Raw genomic sequence first — 18,506 nt, 5'->3', positions numbered from 1 at the left:
TCAGACAGAATTAGGCACTTGACAATAACTACGCACACCTGACGGCCCTTTCCCTTCCCCACAGGGTTAAACGGCAGAGCACTAGAGCACACTGGAGCAAGGCCGAACGCACGGGAAGCAGCTATTCCAGACCGGCAGTTCAAATGGAGGATAAATGCGGAGAGACGACGAGGAGGGATTTTCCCTTGCCCTTTTCAACTCAGACCTGCAAAGCCTCCAAAAGGGAAATCATAAGACCGGGAAGTCCAGCTGGCGTGTGGTGTGACAGATGTCAACGGCACCGAGGGCCCTCCCGCGCTGATAGTCAAAGCGGGGAGAAGCGCTTGCTGCCGTGGTGCCATCCTTGACTCCCGAAACAAGAAACTTCAACAGTTCAGCACAGCCGGTGAGTCGGAGAAAACAGATAGAAAAACCGAACTGTGCTGGGCCCAAGGTTGCAGGCGGCAACCTTGTTGAACAAAGAACTTGTATGATTGAACATTAAAGAAACCCTAGTAAAAGGTTCAGAAGCAGAGTTGTCAGGTGTCGCAGGGCACTCATTCAAGGACTCTGACTGAAACCGTTTGGGTTATGTTGTTTTTGAAACTACAAAAACCAAGAGACCTTAGTAGAGGCTAGTGTTAAAGTGGTCCTATGAGGGTGAAGCAAAACCCCTCGGTCACTCGAAAGTCTTTGACACATTGGATAAAGCTGCTTGAACTGTTAAACTGGCGATTGTGAACTGACCGAGGGATGCCTGCGAGCAGAAGGTTAATAGTGATGTACCCGTGAACATTGTGACGAAAAATGTGAACCCGGCAGAGGGATGTCCACAATGGAAAGTTGGTGAAGAATTATATGTTTCTTGAGTGAAAGGCCATACCGTCTGAGGGGGATCCAAGGGGCGAAGAGCAATCGCCCAACGTGAAAGGATTACAAAAGGAACTTTTTGTTGATTTATTGTTTATGGTACAGCAGACCTTCTAAGACAAGAGACTTTTGCAGGAAAGAGACTTGACCCCGTAATGTCCTAGCATCGTTGAAAGGAACTGTAACCTCATGCTCGCGAGGCCCAGGAGTGTGCTGTGCTCAAAGGTCCTGCCTTGTCCCGTGCTAAAAACTTGGGGAAGGGAGACCCCAGCCATACCATCCTGATTTATTATTTGGTGAACACTTTTCTTTTCTTGAGAACTCTTGTAACTTAGTTGTAAGGATCGGCAATAGTTTTTTTTAAAATTTATAGGCCCTTTTTTTTGACAAGACGCCACTAGGACTGCCTTATTATTATTTGATGGTCGTAACTTGCTCCCATCTTAGATTTAGGTTTAGACTAGGCGTTTTTCTCTCCCATTATACAGTTTAATAAACACCCTTGAACTGTGATCACTTGTGTCTGTCTTTACTGTTGCCACCATGAGTTCCTTAAATATGGCTGCATGAGTCTTTATACAAGATTTGGGCTGGTTTTGCACCCAAGTCCACCAATGGCAAGGATATGCACCATTCAAACTGGATAGCCACTGTCCAAACATTCTGCCCAGCAACAGACCATCAGGGGCTCAGATGTAGACTTGGACCAGACACTCCTAGCCCCCACATCTGGCCACACACACAGACCGCCTCTTGCCAGGGTAAGCAGAAGCTTTCCCTGTGAAAGAGCACTCCATATATGGCAATTCGGGACTCTAGAGTGCAGGAAGAAGGACAAAGGACAACATGGGCGAAGGACAGGTGAAAATCTTGTGACACTGCCATTTTAGAGTATGTGGTACTCTCTATGGCATTACACTGTAAAATGCAAAGGTGCACAGATAAAAAGTCAAAAACGCAGTAGGAAAATATGCGCTGGCACCCGCTCATCCTGGACACATTGCATTTGTAACCACAAACTTACAAAAGAAAATGTTATAAGGATACAAAGTATCCTAACTACACTTCACTGTAAGATGAATTGTGCAGCTATACAAATATAAGCAATCCACTAAGAGACCCATTGTCTCGGGAGGATAGCTCAGGGGCAACGTGCTCGCCTTGGAAGAAAAACAACACGGATCAATACAGGTTCAATCCCCAGGTCCGCGCTTAGAAACCTCTGGGTATTAAGCATTTTATAAATAACCTATCATATCATAGTACCCCAGTACTGATAGTCCTTTGGACTTATCAGTTTAAAACATCAGCACAAAGCATGGGAAGTACAGCCTACGGCTTTACATAGCTCCAAAGTGTCAGGTCAGCAGTAAAACATAGCAAAAAGAAAGAGGTGTCCCATAGAAGTCTATATGAGGAAAGCAGCAAAAAGGAAATCTTTCCTTGCACTTGGCTAGGTCGTCCTTTCTGGGGGTTCTCCATCATTACCAGCTTGAAGGTTGCTGCTTGTGTAGCCCTGCCAAGGCTTTGGTAAAGTTTACTTACTGTATGTCTGACAGGAAACTGCCTATGGCCTTTGTCCCAATAGCTTTGCAATACTTAACATTTGTAACAAAAGTATGCTTACCTTTTTACACAGCTTTAAAGTGTACTGCATGTCTTCCAGTGCCACTTTTACTGTTTTTAATATAATGCCTGATTTTTAGGAAATATCTGTTTTTTGATATTACTTTAATGCAAAACATTTATACGAGTTTATATTTTCAGTATTTTTACTGTGTGGACTATTTAAATCCTCCAGGTGCATGTGTAGACTGTACCTTCTTACCACCGATCTCCAATCCTAAATGTAAAGCCAGACTATTCAGTAACATTCCCATTGTATGTCAGTACTAACTTGGTGCAGAGTCCTTCCGATGACAAAGGTTAGAGGATGAGAATGGAGCAGCCATGGGGGCGAGGCGCCACCGCCGGTTCTGCGATGTAGGTACATCGAGGATCCCATCACCTGAATCTCAGCCTCGATTGCAGAAGTCATGCCACTTTCAGATGATTCCGAGTTTGCCCAGAAAATCTAGATGTCATGAGCAAAATGTCGAAATTGAGATGGAGATATGTCTGCTCCGCAAGCACACCTTTGCAGGTCCTGCAAAACTCACAGCAGCATTGCGGGAAAGCAAATGGTATTTAGGCAGAGGTATGTGGTCCCAGCAAGAGAGCATCCACAAACCTTTTCCACGCTGGCTTCAAATGTGTAAATGTGTACATGAAATTAAGAGTCCTGACTTTGTGGGTCTTAGAGTGGGAGCTGGTAGGGCACCAAAGCCTACAGAACCATGTTATGTGAGCAGAATTAATTGAATATGGCAGACCCAGCTATTGTAACATTCCATTGCAGATTTACATGCCAAGTCCCTTCATCAGTGCCTCTCAGCTGGGAAATGTGGAATTTGTGGAGACCCCAACCCCTCAGACTGCACATGCACAGCTGCTCCCCCTCACATGACAATCACATGGCCCAGTGCAGAGCTATAAGAATAGCCCCAAACAGATGGACGTTTTAGGAGTTAGGAGTACAGAGGCTGAGGTGCATATAAGAATGTGATGGTGGATTAAGATATATGGAGTGAGAAGAGTGGATCAAGTGCTAAGGACAAAGAGTGGAGGAGAAGGAAAGGAGTGAGTGAATGAGTGAGTGAGTGATGTGAAGGTGGTAAAAGATTGGATAGACCGTAGGTGAAGAACTGCAGAGAAGGGAGAGAGAGAGAGAGAGAGAGGATGAGGAAAAGAAGAGCAGAGGTACAGGTTATATTGTGGTGAAGCATTGAGGAGTTGAGGAGGGGATAGAACAGGGAAAGATGAATATAGCAACAGGGAGGTGCAGGAGTAGAACCGACCCAAGAGAGAGGACCGAGAGGAGAGGGCCAAGCCAACGTTTTGGACCCTGCCAACATTTCTGATTGGCTGGTAGAGGAAGCCCAAATAGGGCTAGGCGATATCTTTATTCCAACAGCATTAAAACAGCCTGATGCCAAACTCCTATCAATGAAACCGAGGGCACCCAGGGGTGGTGGTGCCCATTATCTTCAAGTTTTGAAGGACCAGCATGACACTTCGGAAGCTGTCAAGAAAGATCTAAGACAAAGCCAAGAAAGGCATGTCAGACCCTATAAATCCCAGAGATTTACAGTCACTTCCAGATGCCAAGAAGGCAGGTCTGGTTTGAGGAATAGGGAAGCATTAAGGGCCAGGGTCTGATGAGAGGCTGGGAGCAGCATTGTCCATTGATGTTCCCCAATCCCATTTGTTGTGAGGATGAAAAAAACACTTTTGTGAGCTTTTACCTGGTTTGAGTTCTGTATTAATGGGCAACCCTGCACATAAGCTAACAGTTAGTCTTCCTAGGATTTCACCAGAGGCTTCAGAAAAATCTCCTTCCAGGACATTACCACAATGTACAAAAAGGTACAAGACTAAAGTTTAAGAATGCATGGTTGCTATTCTGCCATAGGAGCAGGAGTGTAGCCCACATTAATGCCTCTTGGATCAGGTTTTGTTATCTTCCTCTCAACTTAAAAGCGGCAGTATTTAGGTGGATTCCTGTAAGGCCTACAGTTCTGCATACAGGAATCCGTAGAGAGATTGATTTTCTTAGCAGAATCCAGTGGTTGAATGTCGCTTTGAGTGTTGAAACTGTGCCCTTCTGTAAAAAGACCTCAGCCTTCCTGGAATCTGACTATAATGCTATCAGCACTAGTACACAAGCATTTTGATAGTGTGGTCACCTTAGACCGCACACTCATCCTCAGCTAGAAAACTGTAATTTTGGTCACCATCACATCAGAAAAACAATTAAGAACTCCAGGGCCTCTTTGCTTGGTGGCCTTACATGTTCTCCCATAAGAACTGGAGGACTCTCTTCTACATTGGTTTTAGGTGGATTGGTATGATTTGACCGTGGCATAATTGTTTGTGGCGGATTAGACCGCAGTCCATTTTGCAGCGAACCGAATTTTGCTGTGGGCAAAATCATACCAATACATCCCCCCCTTGCTCCCCAAAAACTTCCCCACCTTCCTCCACCCACATCCCCAATACATCCCCACCACCCCCCCCCAACTTACCTTTCACCGTCTGCTTTACATCTGACCCTACGGCATCAGTACCGTCCCTGCAACGCAGGACGGAACTGATGCCACAGGCTCTCTTACTCTGTGTTTGGAAAGTTCCCCGTTTCCAATGTCCCGGAAGCGGGGGGGGGCACCCCCGTTCCACTTGTTTGCTATAATGGAACCTTATGGGCCATTTGACCGAATTTTTGGTTGTACAATCATTTCGTACAGCCTAAATTCGGTCAAATGGACCATACGGTCAAAAAAGAAATCGGTCAAATTGGCCAATACTGTTTTAAGTCACATTGGCAACCAGGGTTTCACCTCCTTATTATAGGGCTAAGTGAATCAAATATATACTTTACCTAACTTTAAAATGTCATATTATGCTGATTGGGTATATTAGTACTTAAGATGTTATTAAATGTACTTGCAGATTATTTATTTTTGCTTCAGAAGCAGGGCAGATGCCCAAAACATGTCGAGCTATAGCATCTCATCTACAATTGAAATCACTATCATTGCTGATCATCTTTTATTTTTAATAAAATTTAAAATGTTTTGACAAACATCTGTTGTGTTATTATTTCTTGTTTGATTGTTCAAAAACTAACGGACTGTTTTTCAGTATATATTGGTGTGCAGGGGACGTATGACACTATTCTTCATGTTCTCCCATACGAACATGATTCTGCAAACGCATCTTTGCTTAAAATTGTGCCCGATCTCGACATCAATTGGAAATATGTGTATCATCTGTGCTCCAGATTTCTAATGGTTAGGCATAACTGACTCTCCATCATCTGGATGTGAGATGGGCTCTGATGTCAGCGTGACAGAAGACTTCAGAGATTGTTGGCTTTGCATGGAACATTTTAGCAGGATCAGTAGTCAATTGCATTCTGAAAGCATGCAGCATTTTGAATCCCTCTTTCAGCCTGATTCAGTGGTGTTCTTGCGACTTGCCTAGTGGCATGTTCAAAGCTGTAACTTTGCCTGTGCTGCATTTTTTCTGTAAGCATTACTCCTAGGGATCCCACTTCATGTATGATTAAAATGCTCTTTTTGTCCAGCAACTGCTCAATAACGTTTATAGTTCGACTAGAGCAATGGTTTTCCTCTCTCAATATGATTTCTGAGTGTGGTATCATCAGTCCCATGAGTCTTGAAGGGAGAAAGGACAATCTACCCACCAATGTAACTCTTGTACGTGTATGAGACTCTTCATACAGCCTACTCACCCACCCTTCCTCCATTCTCTCAATTGTGTAGAGTGGGAGTGTGACACGCATAAGAGCGGGTTCCAGGTAAAATGCATGGTCAAAGCTGCACCAGGACACAACCTTACCCATTTTCTATCTCTTTGCAACAAGTGGTCCTTTTTGAAACCATGGTTGCGGTTTTGACAGGTGCCTGTAGGAAAGGTAACATGGACTTCTAGCACGACAGTAGTGGAGTCCTTGTCGTTCCTCATCTGATGAAAGGTCACCATCTCATCATCAGAATCTTAGGTGAAAACATTTACATATAATTGGCTACGTTTAGTATTCAATCATCATTTTCCTATGAGAACTGTTAAATTTGTAGTCTTACTATCTGCAAAGTTGGATTACTTTTTGTCTTATGTGAGAACAGTGAACCGCATTCTTTAGTCATTGCATACTTGATTAATGTTACATTGTAAATGGTGCTCATACCGTACATGTTTCTTTAAAACTCAAGAAACAGGGTTCCATGTGAATAAGGGATCCACCAGAATTAGGCACTTTGATCAATTTTCAGTAAATGGATATCATCTATATTAACCTACCTCCTATCACCATCACACCATTTGGATCATATTCGGCACTGCACACAGTTGGATATCAGTTTAAGCTACTTGTTTGCCAGGTTTCGTGAACATTTTCCATCTTGAAGCAGTGGATCTTTGGCTATCTGGTTCCATATGGTTTCATAAGAAAACATTTGTGATTGGTAATTTTGGTAGCTCATCTTATATTGATTTTTCTTTTTAATGTGGGACGTCCCCCATATATCCTCTTTGCACCATGACCCTTTTCCCCATCCCTTCACACACCCCTCCTATATACATTTTAGCTCAGACTATCAAAATTAGGTGACCACTGTGCCACTTTCGAGGGGATTGTGTCCTCCGACATATTCCACATCTATGACAGGTAATGTCCACAGCTGTGCTGCTTTGGAAAATTTTCGGCAGAGGGCGTCCTGCGTCGATCCGTTGTCCCTCGAGGGCCTCTGTCGAGGGTCAACGTCACCGGATGTTATATATAGGACGCACAGCGCCGTAGCCTCAGTTCTGTTTTTTCCACAAATGTGTTTGCTTCGGAATCTCGGCGCGCTCGATTCTTCTCTTCGATAGCGATGTCTTCATCCTCTTCTACTACCCCAAATTCGGGCTTTAAAAACTGTCGGGACTGCGGTTCGAAGATGTCCATCACAGACCCGCACGACATCTGCCTCTGGTGCCTCAGTGAAAGCCACGCCACCGACGACTGCGAGGATTGCCACTCCCTGACGTCTAAGGCCTTGCGGGAACGGAAGGGGAAATTGAAGATATGTAGGGTGTCTAAGCCCCGTAAATCGTAGTCTGCTGGGCTTTCGACCAATGACTTGAGGGGCGACTCCGCGTCAGCGAAAGTCCAGCTGGTCTCGGTCTAGGAGTGGTTCCCGCCATTCCTCTGCCTCGTCGAGGCATTCTGGGAAGCGCCGTCACCGGTCGCCTTCCCCGTCCTCGTCGGAGGACTCCGACAGACGGTTGACTTGACCCGCGATATAAATAAAATATCCTATCCTACCAAGTCTTCGTCGCCGGCCGAATGGGATGCATTCCGCCAGCAGATGTTAGCGATTTTTCAGTCGCAAGGCACAGTTCCGCCCGCGCCTTCGAAAGAAGCCGGCAAGGAACGGGCTCGGTCCATCACTCGCACGCCTTCGGGCTCGGGCGGTCGGCGCGATCATCAGGAGCCGCCGAGGTCCCGCTCGGACAAGGGAGATCGCCATAGCCATGCGAGATCCAGGTCCCGACCCTCGACGCCATAGAGACCGTCTGATCCTGTAAATCCTTCGAAGAAGGCGTCAACGCCATTAGCGCCGTGCCTGTCGAGGGGCTCTCTCGAGGCTCCGGCCTCGAAAAACTCGACGACGCCATCGGTGCCGTGTCCATCGAGGGACGCTCTCGGGGCTCCGCCCTCAAAGAAGTTGTCGTCGGCGCCTCGGTCGATGTCGACGCTGATTCCCTCGGGTGCCCTCGACGACTTTTGTGGGGGATTTGACAGAGGTGCCCCTGAGGGCTGTGGAACCTCAGAGGAAGGCTCTCAGTAAGTCTGTGAGGCCTGTTTTTGAGCCCTATTATGTTCCTCCTCCTTTTCAGGATATTTCAGAGCTTGAGGAACTTTCTGATGAGGAGATGGCTGTGCCTCCTGATGTCCCGGATGACCTTTTGTCTGGGAATAGTCAGATGGAGGAACTTGTCAGTCATTGTATGACGCTAGTGGCCTTGACACCTCTCTGGAGGTGGAGTTTGGTCGACCTGGGCCTGGGGCGCATGCGGATTCCTCCTATCGGCGTCTCATGTCAAGGGTGACAGAATATTTGGAGTGGTCTGCTCCACCTGTTGAGTTTGATCAGGATGATTTGACAGACATCCTGGATCAAGGTCCGTCCACTGACCTGGTGTTGCCATTTCACATGGCTTTGCAAAGGAGGGTGGCGGTGGCTTGGACTGCTCCGGAGAGTCTACCGGCAGTTAATAAGTCGCTTCCGAAAAAATACCGCCCATCCAGTAGTGACCCCTGCTACTTATCGACGCACCCTACTCTGGAGAGTTTGGTGGTGCAGGCGGCTACGGCCCCCTCGAAGCAGGCTGCGCACCGTACCATCCCTCCGGATAGGGACGATAAGCGCTTTGATGGTTGGGCGAAGATGGCGTTTTCGAGTGGGGGTTTGGCGTTGAAGTCGGACAACTCCAGTTGTGCCTTAGCGAGATTCACACACACTCTGTGGAACTGTGCATCTTTGGCGGCTGAGCATATTCCTGAATGGGAAGAACGGGATGGTTTTCTAGCCCTCGTGCAAGGATGCCATGTGCAAATCCGTTCAGTCAGCTTTGGACACGGCAGACTGTGTCAGCTGGTCCATGGCTGCGAGCACCGTGATACACAGGTTTGCGTGGTTGCAGAAGTTGGGGTTTGCTCCTGATGTGCAATCCCGGTTTCTGAACATGCCCTTTGATGGGGTTCATCTGTTTGGCAGCAATGCTGACGAGAGCCTTGAGAGGTTGCAGACCTCCAAAGCTGCAAGTCTTTGAGCGCTGAAGTACGTCAACCTCTGCCTTTTCGTCCTAGGGGACAACAATGGAGGGGAGGTTCCTTTCGGTACTACTCTTCCTTTGGTAGATCGAGAGGAGCTGCCAGTCAAAGGGGCCACTGTAGGAGTACCGGGGGTGGGAAGCAAGGTACGGGGTGCCAAAGCCGCTCAGGCATGTGCCTCTTTGCCCTCAGGGACTGCCGCAGCTGCATCCGCTCAGTCATGAGGCCATGTCCCATGGTTCGCCGGTTGGGGCAGACTTGCGCAGCATTTTGGAGATTGGCGGGCCATTACTTCAGATGTGTGGGTTCTGGAGATCATAACCCACGGGTATTGTCTTCCCTTCGGGCAGAGGCCTCACGACAATCCACCAGGGAAGCTCTCTTTGAAGCGTCCGGATCCACTCCTTGCGCAGGAAATCCAACCCCTGCTGGAGAAAGGCGCCATAGAACTGGTGCCTGTAGCGGAGAGGAACAAGGGATGGTATTTCCCTTATTTTTTTTATCCCTAAAAAAGACAGGGGATTGAGACCCATCATGAAATTGCGTTGGTTGAGCAAGCTCCTCAGGAAGGACAAGTTCAAGATGGTAACTCTTTCTTGAGTCCTCCAGGCCCTTCAACTTCAGGATTGGTTGGTGTCCCTGGACCTCAATGATGCTTACTTTCATGTGCCGATTCACCCCAAGCACAGGAAGTACCTGAGGTTCACGGTTGGCGACTCGCATTTTCAGTTTCGGGTCCTGCTGTTCGGATTGACCTCCGCCCCGAGGGTCTTCACAAAGCTGATGATGGTGGTGGTGGCAGTGTATCTGAGGAAAGGGGGGATTAACGTTTACCCCTATCTGGACGATTGGTTGATCAGGGCATGCTTTCCCGAGCACGCCCTGGATCATCTGTCCATCACCTGCCACTCCCTTCACAAGCTTGGCTTCTCCCTCAATTTAAAGAAGTCACATTTGACACCATTTGACACCTAGCCAGCAGCTCAAATATATCAGAGCAGTGCTCGACACATCCCTGGGGCAGTATTCACCTCCCCAGGTGAGGGCTCATCACATTCTGCAGATGGTGGACAAGTTTCAACGTGCCCAGAGTCTCCTGGCGTTCGAGTTCTTGAGGTTGCTCGGCCTCATGGAATCATGCATTTTCCTGGTGCCAGAGGCCAGGCTGCGGATGAGATCTCTGCAGTGGGTTCTCAAGATGCAGTGGTCTCAGTTCTCTGGCAGGATGTCGGATCCCGTTCAGATTCCGACCTCGGTTGCCCAGGATCTTCTATGGTGGGCCGTCGAAGGCAATCTGATGAAGGGAGAACCATTTTGGCAACCTTGGCCGGAGGTTACTATCATGACAGACGCATCCCTCATAGGTTGGGGAGCTCATGCCAACGAGTTGACAGCCAGCGGACTTTGGTCTCCGTCAGTGTCCAGACTCCACATAAATCTGTTAGAGCTGAGGGCCGTCAGGCTAGCCCTGAAGGCTTTTCTGCCGTCTGTGTGGGGGAAGAATGTCCTGATTGTCCACAACGGACAATACAGTGGCCATGCACTACCTCAGCAAAAAAGGGGGGGCATGGTCACTCCCGTTGTGCAGGGAGGCGATGCAGCTCTGGTTCTGGACCATCCAGCAGGAAATTTCAATCTCGGCAGTTCATCTGCCCGGAGACGAAAACGCGGCGACGGATGCTCTGCGCAGGCAGAGTATGGTCTCTCACGAGTGGGAGCTGGCTCAGGAAGTTCTTTTGGAGACCTTCGCCCTTTGGGGAACCCCACAAGTGGATCTTTTCACCACCAGTGTCAAACGGTAGTGCAAGAGGTTCTGCTCGCTGGAATTTCCCCCAAGAGGAGCATTAAGGGACGCGTTCGTAGTGGAGTGGTTCTTCCCACTGCTGTACGCGTTTCCTCCAGTCCCCTACATTCCGCAAGTGTTGCGGAGGTTACGGAGGTTCGGTTCCCGAATGATCCTCATTGCTCCAACATGGGCCTGGAGAGCGTGGTATCCAGACCTTCTAGACATGTCCATCTGCCCTCCACGCCGTCTTCCCTACCGAGACGATTTGCTCTCACGAGAGGGTGGTCGGGTTCTCCATCCAGAGATCAAGTCTCTCAGCCTTCATGCTTGGAATCTGAAAGGGTGAGGTATAAGGATTGAGACCTCCCGGAAGACGTGATGGAGGTGTTGCTTTCGACCAGAAGGCCCGCAACTAAATCCCAGTACCATTGCCGTTGGAGAAAGTTCTGTGACTGGTGCAGGGTACAGAAAGTGGATACTTTCCAATGTTCCATTCCTTTGGTTTTGTCTTTTTTGCTTCTTTAGCCCACAAGGGCCTACAAGTGGGTACCATTAAGGGTTACCTGGCGGCACTGTCTATATTTAAGCGCTCGTCTGAGGAATGTTCTTATTTTAAGATTCCTTTGATTTCCCAATTTCTAAAAGGGCTAACTAATGTGTTTCCGCCGTCGCCTTTCTAGGTGCCGGGATGGGATTTGAATTTGGTTTTAAAGTTCCTAATGGGAGCTCCGTTTGCGCCCTTACATTCTTGTCCGTTGCGACTGTTGTCCGTTAAAACTGTCTTTTTAGTTGCGGTTACTTCCGCACGCAGAGTGAGTGAATTGCAGGCACTTTCCGCCAAGCCACCCTTTACTGTTTTCCATAAGGACAGGGTTGTCCTGCAGGTGCGGCCTTCTTTTCTTCCGAAGGTTGTGTCGGAATGCCATTTGAGCCAGAAGGTGATTCTTCCGGCATTTTATCCTTCTCCACATCCTGGTAAGGAAGAGGAGAGGCTCCATAGGTTGGATCCTAGGAGAGCTTTGAGTTTCTATCTCTCACGGATGTCCCGGGCCAGAATGGACGATCAGCTCTTTGTTGGTTATTCTGGAAAGCGCTTGGGTCAGGCTGTTTCCAAGCAGACCTTGTCCAGATGGATCATTTTGACGATCTGAGTGTTACCGTTTGGCGAGAAAGGACCCTAAAGTAGGCTTACGGGCTCACTCTACTAGGGATGTGGCTGCCTCCACTGGTCTACAGAGGGGCGTTCCTATTCGCAATATTTGGGATGCCACATGTTCTGGGAAAAAACTACAACTGAGGCTACGGGCGCCGTGCGTCCTATATATAACATCCGGTGACGTTGACCCTCAAAGGAGGCCCTCGAGGGACAATGGATCGACACAGTGCGCCCTCTGCCGAAATTTTTTCGAAGCAGCACAGCTCTGGACATTACCTGTCATAGATGTGGAATACGTCGGAGGAACATCCCACCGAAAGAACGTTACCAGACAAGGTAAGTAACTTGTTCATCTATCTTGTTTCTACATAACCAACATATACCGACTATCCACATGTCGGGCCATTTGATACAAATGTACAATATTTTACAAATGTCTTTCTTCCCTCTAGGATGTTTTAATGTGTTTACGTATTGCTTGCTTTTTAAATTGTTTTCTACCCCTTTAGGAGTGTTTTAAGATGTCACAATCTCTGGGCGCACTCGGAGGAAAACCAAATCATGCCTATTATTTTATAGGATTTTCAGGTAAAAAATGTTCAGTCTACTTTTTATCAAGCATTAATTGCCAATCCAATATTTCTATAATGGGAGGAAAAAGCAAAACAATCCTAACTAACCAACTCCAAAGCAAAGCACATCATTTGAGTTCTCGTCCAAGTTGAGTGGGCTTTGATGATATGGGAACTGAAAGGGTTAATATTTTAATGTTGTTTAGTGGGAGTAAACTGAAAGTTGTTACCCAGACATACTTACACGTCTGAGTGAACAAAATGAAATGGCATTATTGATCCAATAATTATAATTGCAATATTGTAAGTTATGTTATATTATGTTATGTTACTTGGCATTTGTATAGCTCCTTATGTATCATTGCTATCATCTCTAAGCGCTGGTGGGACTTGTATCTTGTATCCCAATCTGTGGTACTTGTATTTCTGATTAGGGCATGAATGCACTGACAAGGCGACTCCATGTCATTAGGACATCAAGTTCCTATGTCCAACTTGTATTTTATGATTGTAACTACAACAGAATATCCAAGTGTGGTCAATCAAATCCTTGGAATTGAAAGGTGTTGTCCCAGATTTGGTAATCCAATTCAGATTGGGAGGGTTCACTTTATCTAGGTGGGTGGATGGGTGGGTGGCATGGTGTCAACTGACTGTCTGTTGGCCTAAGTAGGAATGGGTGGCATTGTAGGTCTCTTAGTGTTAGTGCAACAATGAACTTTTGCCTGCCAAAATGTATGAAAGGAGACAAGGGTGATCTACTGGCCAACACAATCAATAAGAGCCATGAGAGGTGTTCTGTCAAAGACATGGTTTGTTAAAAGGGTGTTTCCACAGACCTCTGGTGAGGGATGTAGAAATGCTTTGATTAAGTGTTAAAACTGGATGTCTTTCAAGCTGGACCAAAACTCTTTCATTGGGTTTGTGGCAGAGCAATTACGCTTTACTCTAGGAGGGGATGGTAACAAAACACAATTATTCCAATAGAGACCAAATCAAAAACACCACCCATAATATATAAATGTATATTTATTAGTATTGTATCATGATTAAAATAAGTCAAATATTGGGGGAAAAACACCACAATTTAGTATATAATAAATTACATGGCCACAGTGGTGGCCATGTAGTTATGGTTAAGTTGCTGTTTCCATAGGAAGAGCACTTTTTGGGCGGCTTATAACTTCACTCCCCCTGGACGAATCCTCACCAAACTTTGCAAAAAAAAGTATATGGCCCACTCTGAATTTTTTTGCAAAGTTTGGTGAGGTTTGGTCCAGGGGGGGCAAAGTTATACGGGGGGTCCCAAAACTTTTTTTTTTCCCATAGACATAATGGGAAAAATCTTTGCTCACGCCTACAGCCCAAACCGTTGGACGGATTTACACCAAATTTGCAGCAGGAGCAGCGGCTTGGTCCCGAAAGCGTGCTTTATTTTATTTGGTGTAAATCCGTCCAGTAGTTTTAAAAAAAAAAAGACAAAAATGTAAGTTAAAAAAATTTGTGATATCTGTGTCCGCTTCGCGTACACACTTCCCTGTTCACTCCGCGGAAAGGACGGGGATTGGGCAAGCGACTTGCGTGATGTCTGCGGACATCTGACGTGCTCTCCCATTGGCTGTAGTAAAGCGTGCACAACATAACAAGCGAAAATTCCGATGCGATAAGATCAGAGGACAGGGGGCCTCCAATGGGGCTGTGTGAGGTTCATGTGGATTACACTTCCTGAACATCCCAGGCTGCTGCAGACTTGCAGGAGACATGCCAGCCATCGGTACACGGTGGCCTGCGGAGGACTGAGGAACGAATATCCCGTTCGCCCCACCCCCGCTCATTACCCATGTCTCCCTCCTGTACCCCCCACCCCCTCTCATTACCCATGTCTCCCTCCTGTACCCCCCACACCCGCTCATTACCTGTGTCTCCCTCCTGTACCCCCCCACCCCCGCTCATTACCTGTGTCTCCCTCCTGTATCCCCCCACCCCCCGCTCATTACCGGTGTCTCCCTCCTGTACTCCCCCACCCCCGCTCATTACCCGTGTCTCCCTCCTGGATCCCCCCACCCCCCTGCTCATTACCCGTGTCTTCCTCCTGTACCCCCCCACCCCCGCTCATGCCCGTGTCTCCCTCGTGCTTCCCCCACCCCCCGCTCATTACCCGTGTCTCCCTCCTGTACCCCCCACCCCCGCTCATGCCCCGTGTCTCTCTCCTGTTACCCCCCACCCCCGCTCATTACCTGTGTATCCCTCCTGTATCCCCCCACCCCCTGCTCATTACCCGAGTCTCCCTCCTGTACCCCCCACCCCCGCTCATGCCCGTGTCTCTCTTGTTTACCCCACTCCCCCGCTCATGCCCCGTGTCTCCCTCGTGTTTCGCCCACCCCCCGCTCATGCCCCGTGTCTCCCCTGTTCCCCCCCACCCCCGCTCATGCCCCGTGTCTCCCCTGTTCCCCCCACCCCCGTTCATGCCCCATGTCTCCCTCCTGTTCCCCCCACCCCCGCTCATGCCCCGTGTCTCCGTCCTGTTGCCCCCCACTCCCCGCTCATGCCCCGTGTCTCTCTCCTGTTACCCCCCACCCCCGCTCATGCCCCGTGTCTCCCTCTTGTTGCCCCCCATGCCCCGCGTCTCCCTCGTGTTCCCCCACCCCCCACTCATGCCCCGTGTCTCCCTGCTGTTGCCCCCCACCCCCTGGTCATGCCCCGTGTCTCCCTGCTGTTGCCCCCCACCCCCGTGTCTCCCTGCTGTTGCCCCCCCACCCCGCTCATGCCCCGTGTCTCCCTGCTGTTGCCCCCCATACCCTGCTCATGCCCCGTGTCTCCGTCCTGTTGCCCCCCACTCCCCGCTCATGCCCCGTGTCTCTCTCCTGTTACCCCCCACCCCTCGCTCATGCCCCGTGTCTCCCTCTTGTTGCACCCACCCCTGCTCATGCCCCGTGTCTCCCTCGTGTTCCCCCACCCCCCGCTCATGCCCCGTGTCTCCCTGCTGTTGCCCCCCACCCCCTGGTCATGCCCCGTGTCTCCCTGCTGTTGCCCCCCACCCCCGTGTCTCCCTGCTGTTGCCCCCCCACCCCGCTCATGCCCCGTGTCTCCCTGCTGTTGCCCCCCATACCCTGCTCATGCCCCGTGTCTCCCTGCTGTTGCCTCCCGCTCATGCCCTGTGTCTCCCTCGTGTTCCCCCCACCCCCCGCTTCCCTCTCCTGTTACCCTCATGCCCCGTGTCTCCCTCTTGTTGCCCCCACCCCCCGCTCATGCCCCGTGTCTCCCTTGTGTTCCCCACACCCCCCGCTCATGCCCCGTATCTCCCTCTTGTTCCCCCCACCCCCCGCTCATGCCCCGTGTCTCCCTGCTGTTGCCCCCCACCCCCACTCATGCCCCATGTCTCTCTCCTGTTACCCCCCACCCCCGCTCATGCCCCATGTCTCCCTCCTGTTACCCCCCCACCCCCTCTCATGCCCCGTGTCTCTCTCCTGTTGCCCCCCACTCCCCCGGTCTTGCCCCGTGTCTCCCTGCTGTAGCCCCCCACCCCTCGCTCATGCCCCGTGTCTCTCTCCTGTTACCCCCCATCCCCGTGTCTCCCTGCTGTTGCCCCCCACCCTGCTCATGCCCCGTGTCTCCCTGCTGTTGCCCCCCATACCCCGCTCATGCCCTGTGTCTCCCTGCTGTTGCCCCCGCTCATGCCCCGTGTCTCCCTCGTGTTCCCCCCACCCCCCGCTCACGCCCCGTGTCTCCCTCCTGTTGCCCCCCACCCCCTGCTCATGCCCCGTGTCCCTCTCCTGTTACCCCCACCCCCCGCTCATGCCCCGTGTCCCCCTCTTGTTGCCCCCCGCTCATGCCCCGTGTCTCCCTTGTGTTCCCCACACCCCCCGCTCATGCCCCGTATCTCCCTCTTGTTCCCCCACCCCCCGCTCATGCCCCGTGTCTCCCTGCTGTTACCCCCACCCCCGCTCATGCCCCATGTCTCTCTCCTGTTACCCCCCACCCCCGCTCATGCCCCATGTCTCTCTCCTGTTACCCCCACCCCCTCTCATGCCCCGTGTCTCTCTCCTGTTGCCCCCCACTCCCCCGGTCATGCCCCGTGTCTCCCTGCTGTAACCCCCCACCCCCCGCTCATGCCCCGTGTCTCTCTCCTGTTACCCCCAGCTCCCTCTCATGCCCCGTGTCACTCTCCTGTTGCCCCCCACCCCCAGGTCATGCCCCGTGTCTCCCTGCTGTAGACCCCCAACCCCTCTCAAGCCCCGTGTCTCCCTCCTGTTGCCCCCCACCCCCGCTCATGCCCCATGTCCCTCTCCTGTTACCCCCGCTCATGCCCCGTGTCTCCCTCTTGTTGCCCCACCACCCCCGCTCATGCCTCGTGTTCCCCCCACCCCCGCTCATGCCCCGTGTCTCCCTCTTGTTTCCCCCCACCCCCCGCTCATGCCCCGTGTCTCCCTGCTGTTGCCCCACCCCCCGCTCATGCCCTGTGTCTCTCTCGTGTTCCCCCACCCCCCGCTCATGCCCCGTGTCTCCCTGCTGTTGCCCCCCACCCCCCGCTCATGCCCCATGTCTCCCTCCTGTTGCCCCCCACCCCCCGCTCATGCCCCATGTCTCCCTCCTGTTGCCCCCACCACCCCGCTCATGCCCCGTGTCTCCTGTTACCCCCCACCCCCCGCTCATGCCCTGAGTCTCCCTGCTGTTGCCCCCCACCCCCGCTCATGCCCCGTGTCTCCCCGCTGTTGCCCCCCGCTCATGCCCCGTGTCTCCCTCGTGTTCCCCTGTCCCTCTCCTGATGCCTCCACCCCCCGCTCATGCCCCGTGTCTCCCTCTTGTTGCCCCCCACCACCCGCACATGCCCCGTGTCTCCCTCGTGTTCCCCCCACCCCCGCTCATGCCCTGTGTCTCCCTGCTGTTGCCCCCCACCCCTGCTCATGCCCCATGTCTCTCTCCTGTTACCCCCACCCCCCGCTCATGCCCTATGTCTCTCTCCTGTTACCCCCAAACCCCCTCTCATGCCCCGTGTCTCTCTCCTGTTGCCCCCCAACCCCCCCGGTCATGCCCTGTGTCTCCCCGCTGTAGCCCCCCACCCCCCGCTCATGCCCCGTGTCTCTCTCCTGTTACCCCCCACCTCCCTCTCATGCCCCGTGTTTCTCTCCTGTTGCCCCCCACCCCCGGTCATGCCCCGTGTCTCCCTGCTGTAGCCCTCCACCCCCTCTCATGCCCCGTGGCCCCCTCGTGTTCCCCCCACCCCCGCTCATGCCCGTGTCTCTCTCTTGTTCCCCCCACCCCCCGTGTCTCCCTGCTGTTGCCCCCCACCCCCGCTCATGCCCCGTGTCTCTCTCCTGTTACCCCCCGCTCATGCCCCGTGTCTCTCTCCTGTTAACCCCCACCCCGGTCATGCCTTGTGTCTCCCTGCAGTAGCCCCCCCCGCTCATGCCCCGTGTCTCTCTCCTGTTACCCCCCACCTCCCGGTCATGCCCCGTGTCTCCATTCTGTTGCCCCCCACCCCCCGGTCATGCCCTGTGTCTCCCTGCTGTTGCCCCTCACCTCATGCTCATGCCCCGTGTCTCTTTCCTGTTACCCCCACCCCCCTTTCATGCCCCGTGTCTCCCTCGTGTTCCCCCCACCCCCGCTCATGCCCCGTGTCTCCCTGCTGTTTCCCCCCACCCCCGGTCATGCCCCGTGTCTCCCTGCTGTTGCCCCCCACCCCCGTGTCTCCCTCGTGTTCCC

At 51.4% G+C, this 18,506-nt stretch overlaps 1 protein-coding gene across 1 annotated transcript in view; it reads left to right on the top strand.

Moving 5' to 3' along the window:
• The window catches only part of ATG4A (autophagy related 4A cysteine peptidase), a 551,858-nt gene that overhangs the window by 412,164 nt on the left and 121,188 nt on the right, over positions 1 to 18,506 (top strand). The window contains exon 9 of the mRNA XM_069612630.1: positions 12,741 to 12,819. Within this exon, the coding sequence (XP_069468731.1) occupies positions 12,741 to 12,819 (79 nt within the window). The remainder of the gene's footprint in view (positions 1 to 12,740; positions 12,820 to 18,506) is intronic.

The sequence above is a fragment of the Ambystoma mexicanum genome, chromosome 5p (genome assembly GCF_040938575.1).
Source record: "Ambystoma mexicanum isolate Mex_15411 chromosome 5p, UKY_AmexF1_1, whole genome shotgun sequence".
Classification (NCBI taxonomy): Eukaryota; Metazoa; Chordata; class Amphibia; order Caudata; family Ambystomatidae; genus Ambystoma; species Ambystoma mexicanum.
This window is presented reverse-complemented; position numbering and strand designations above follow the sequence as displayed.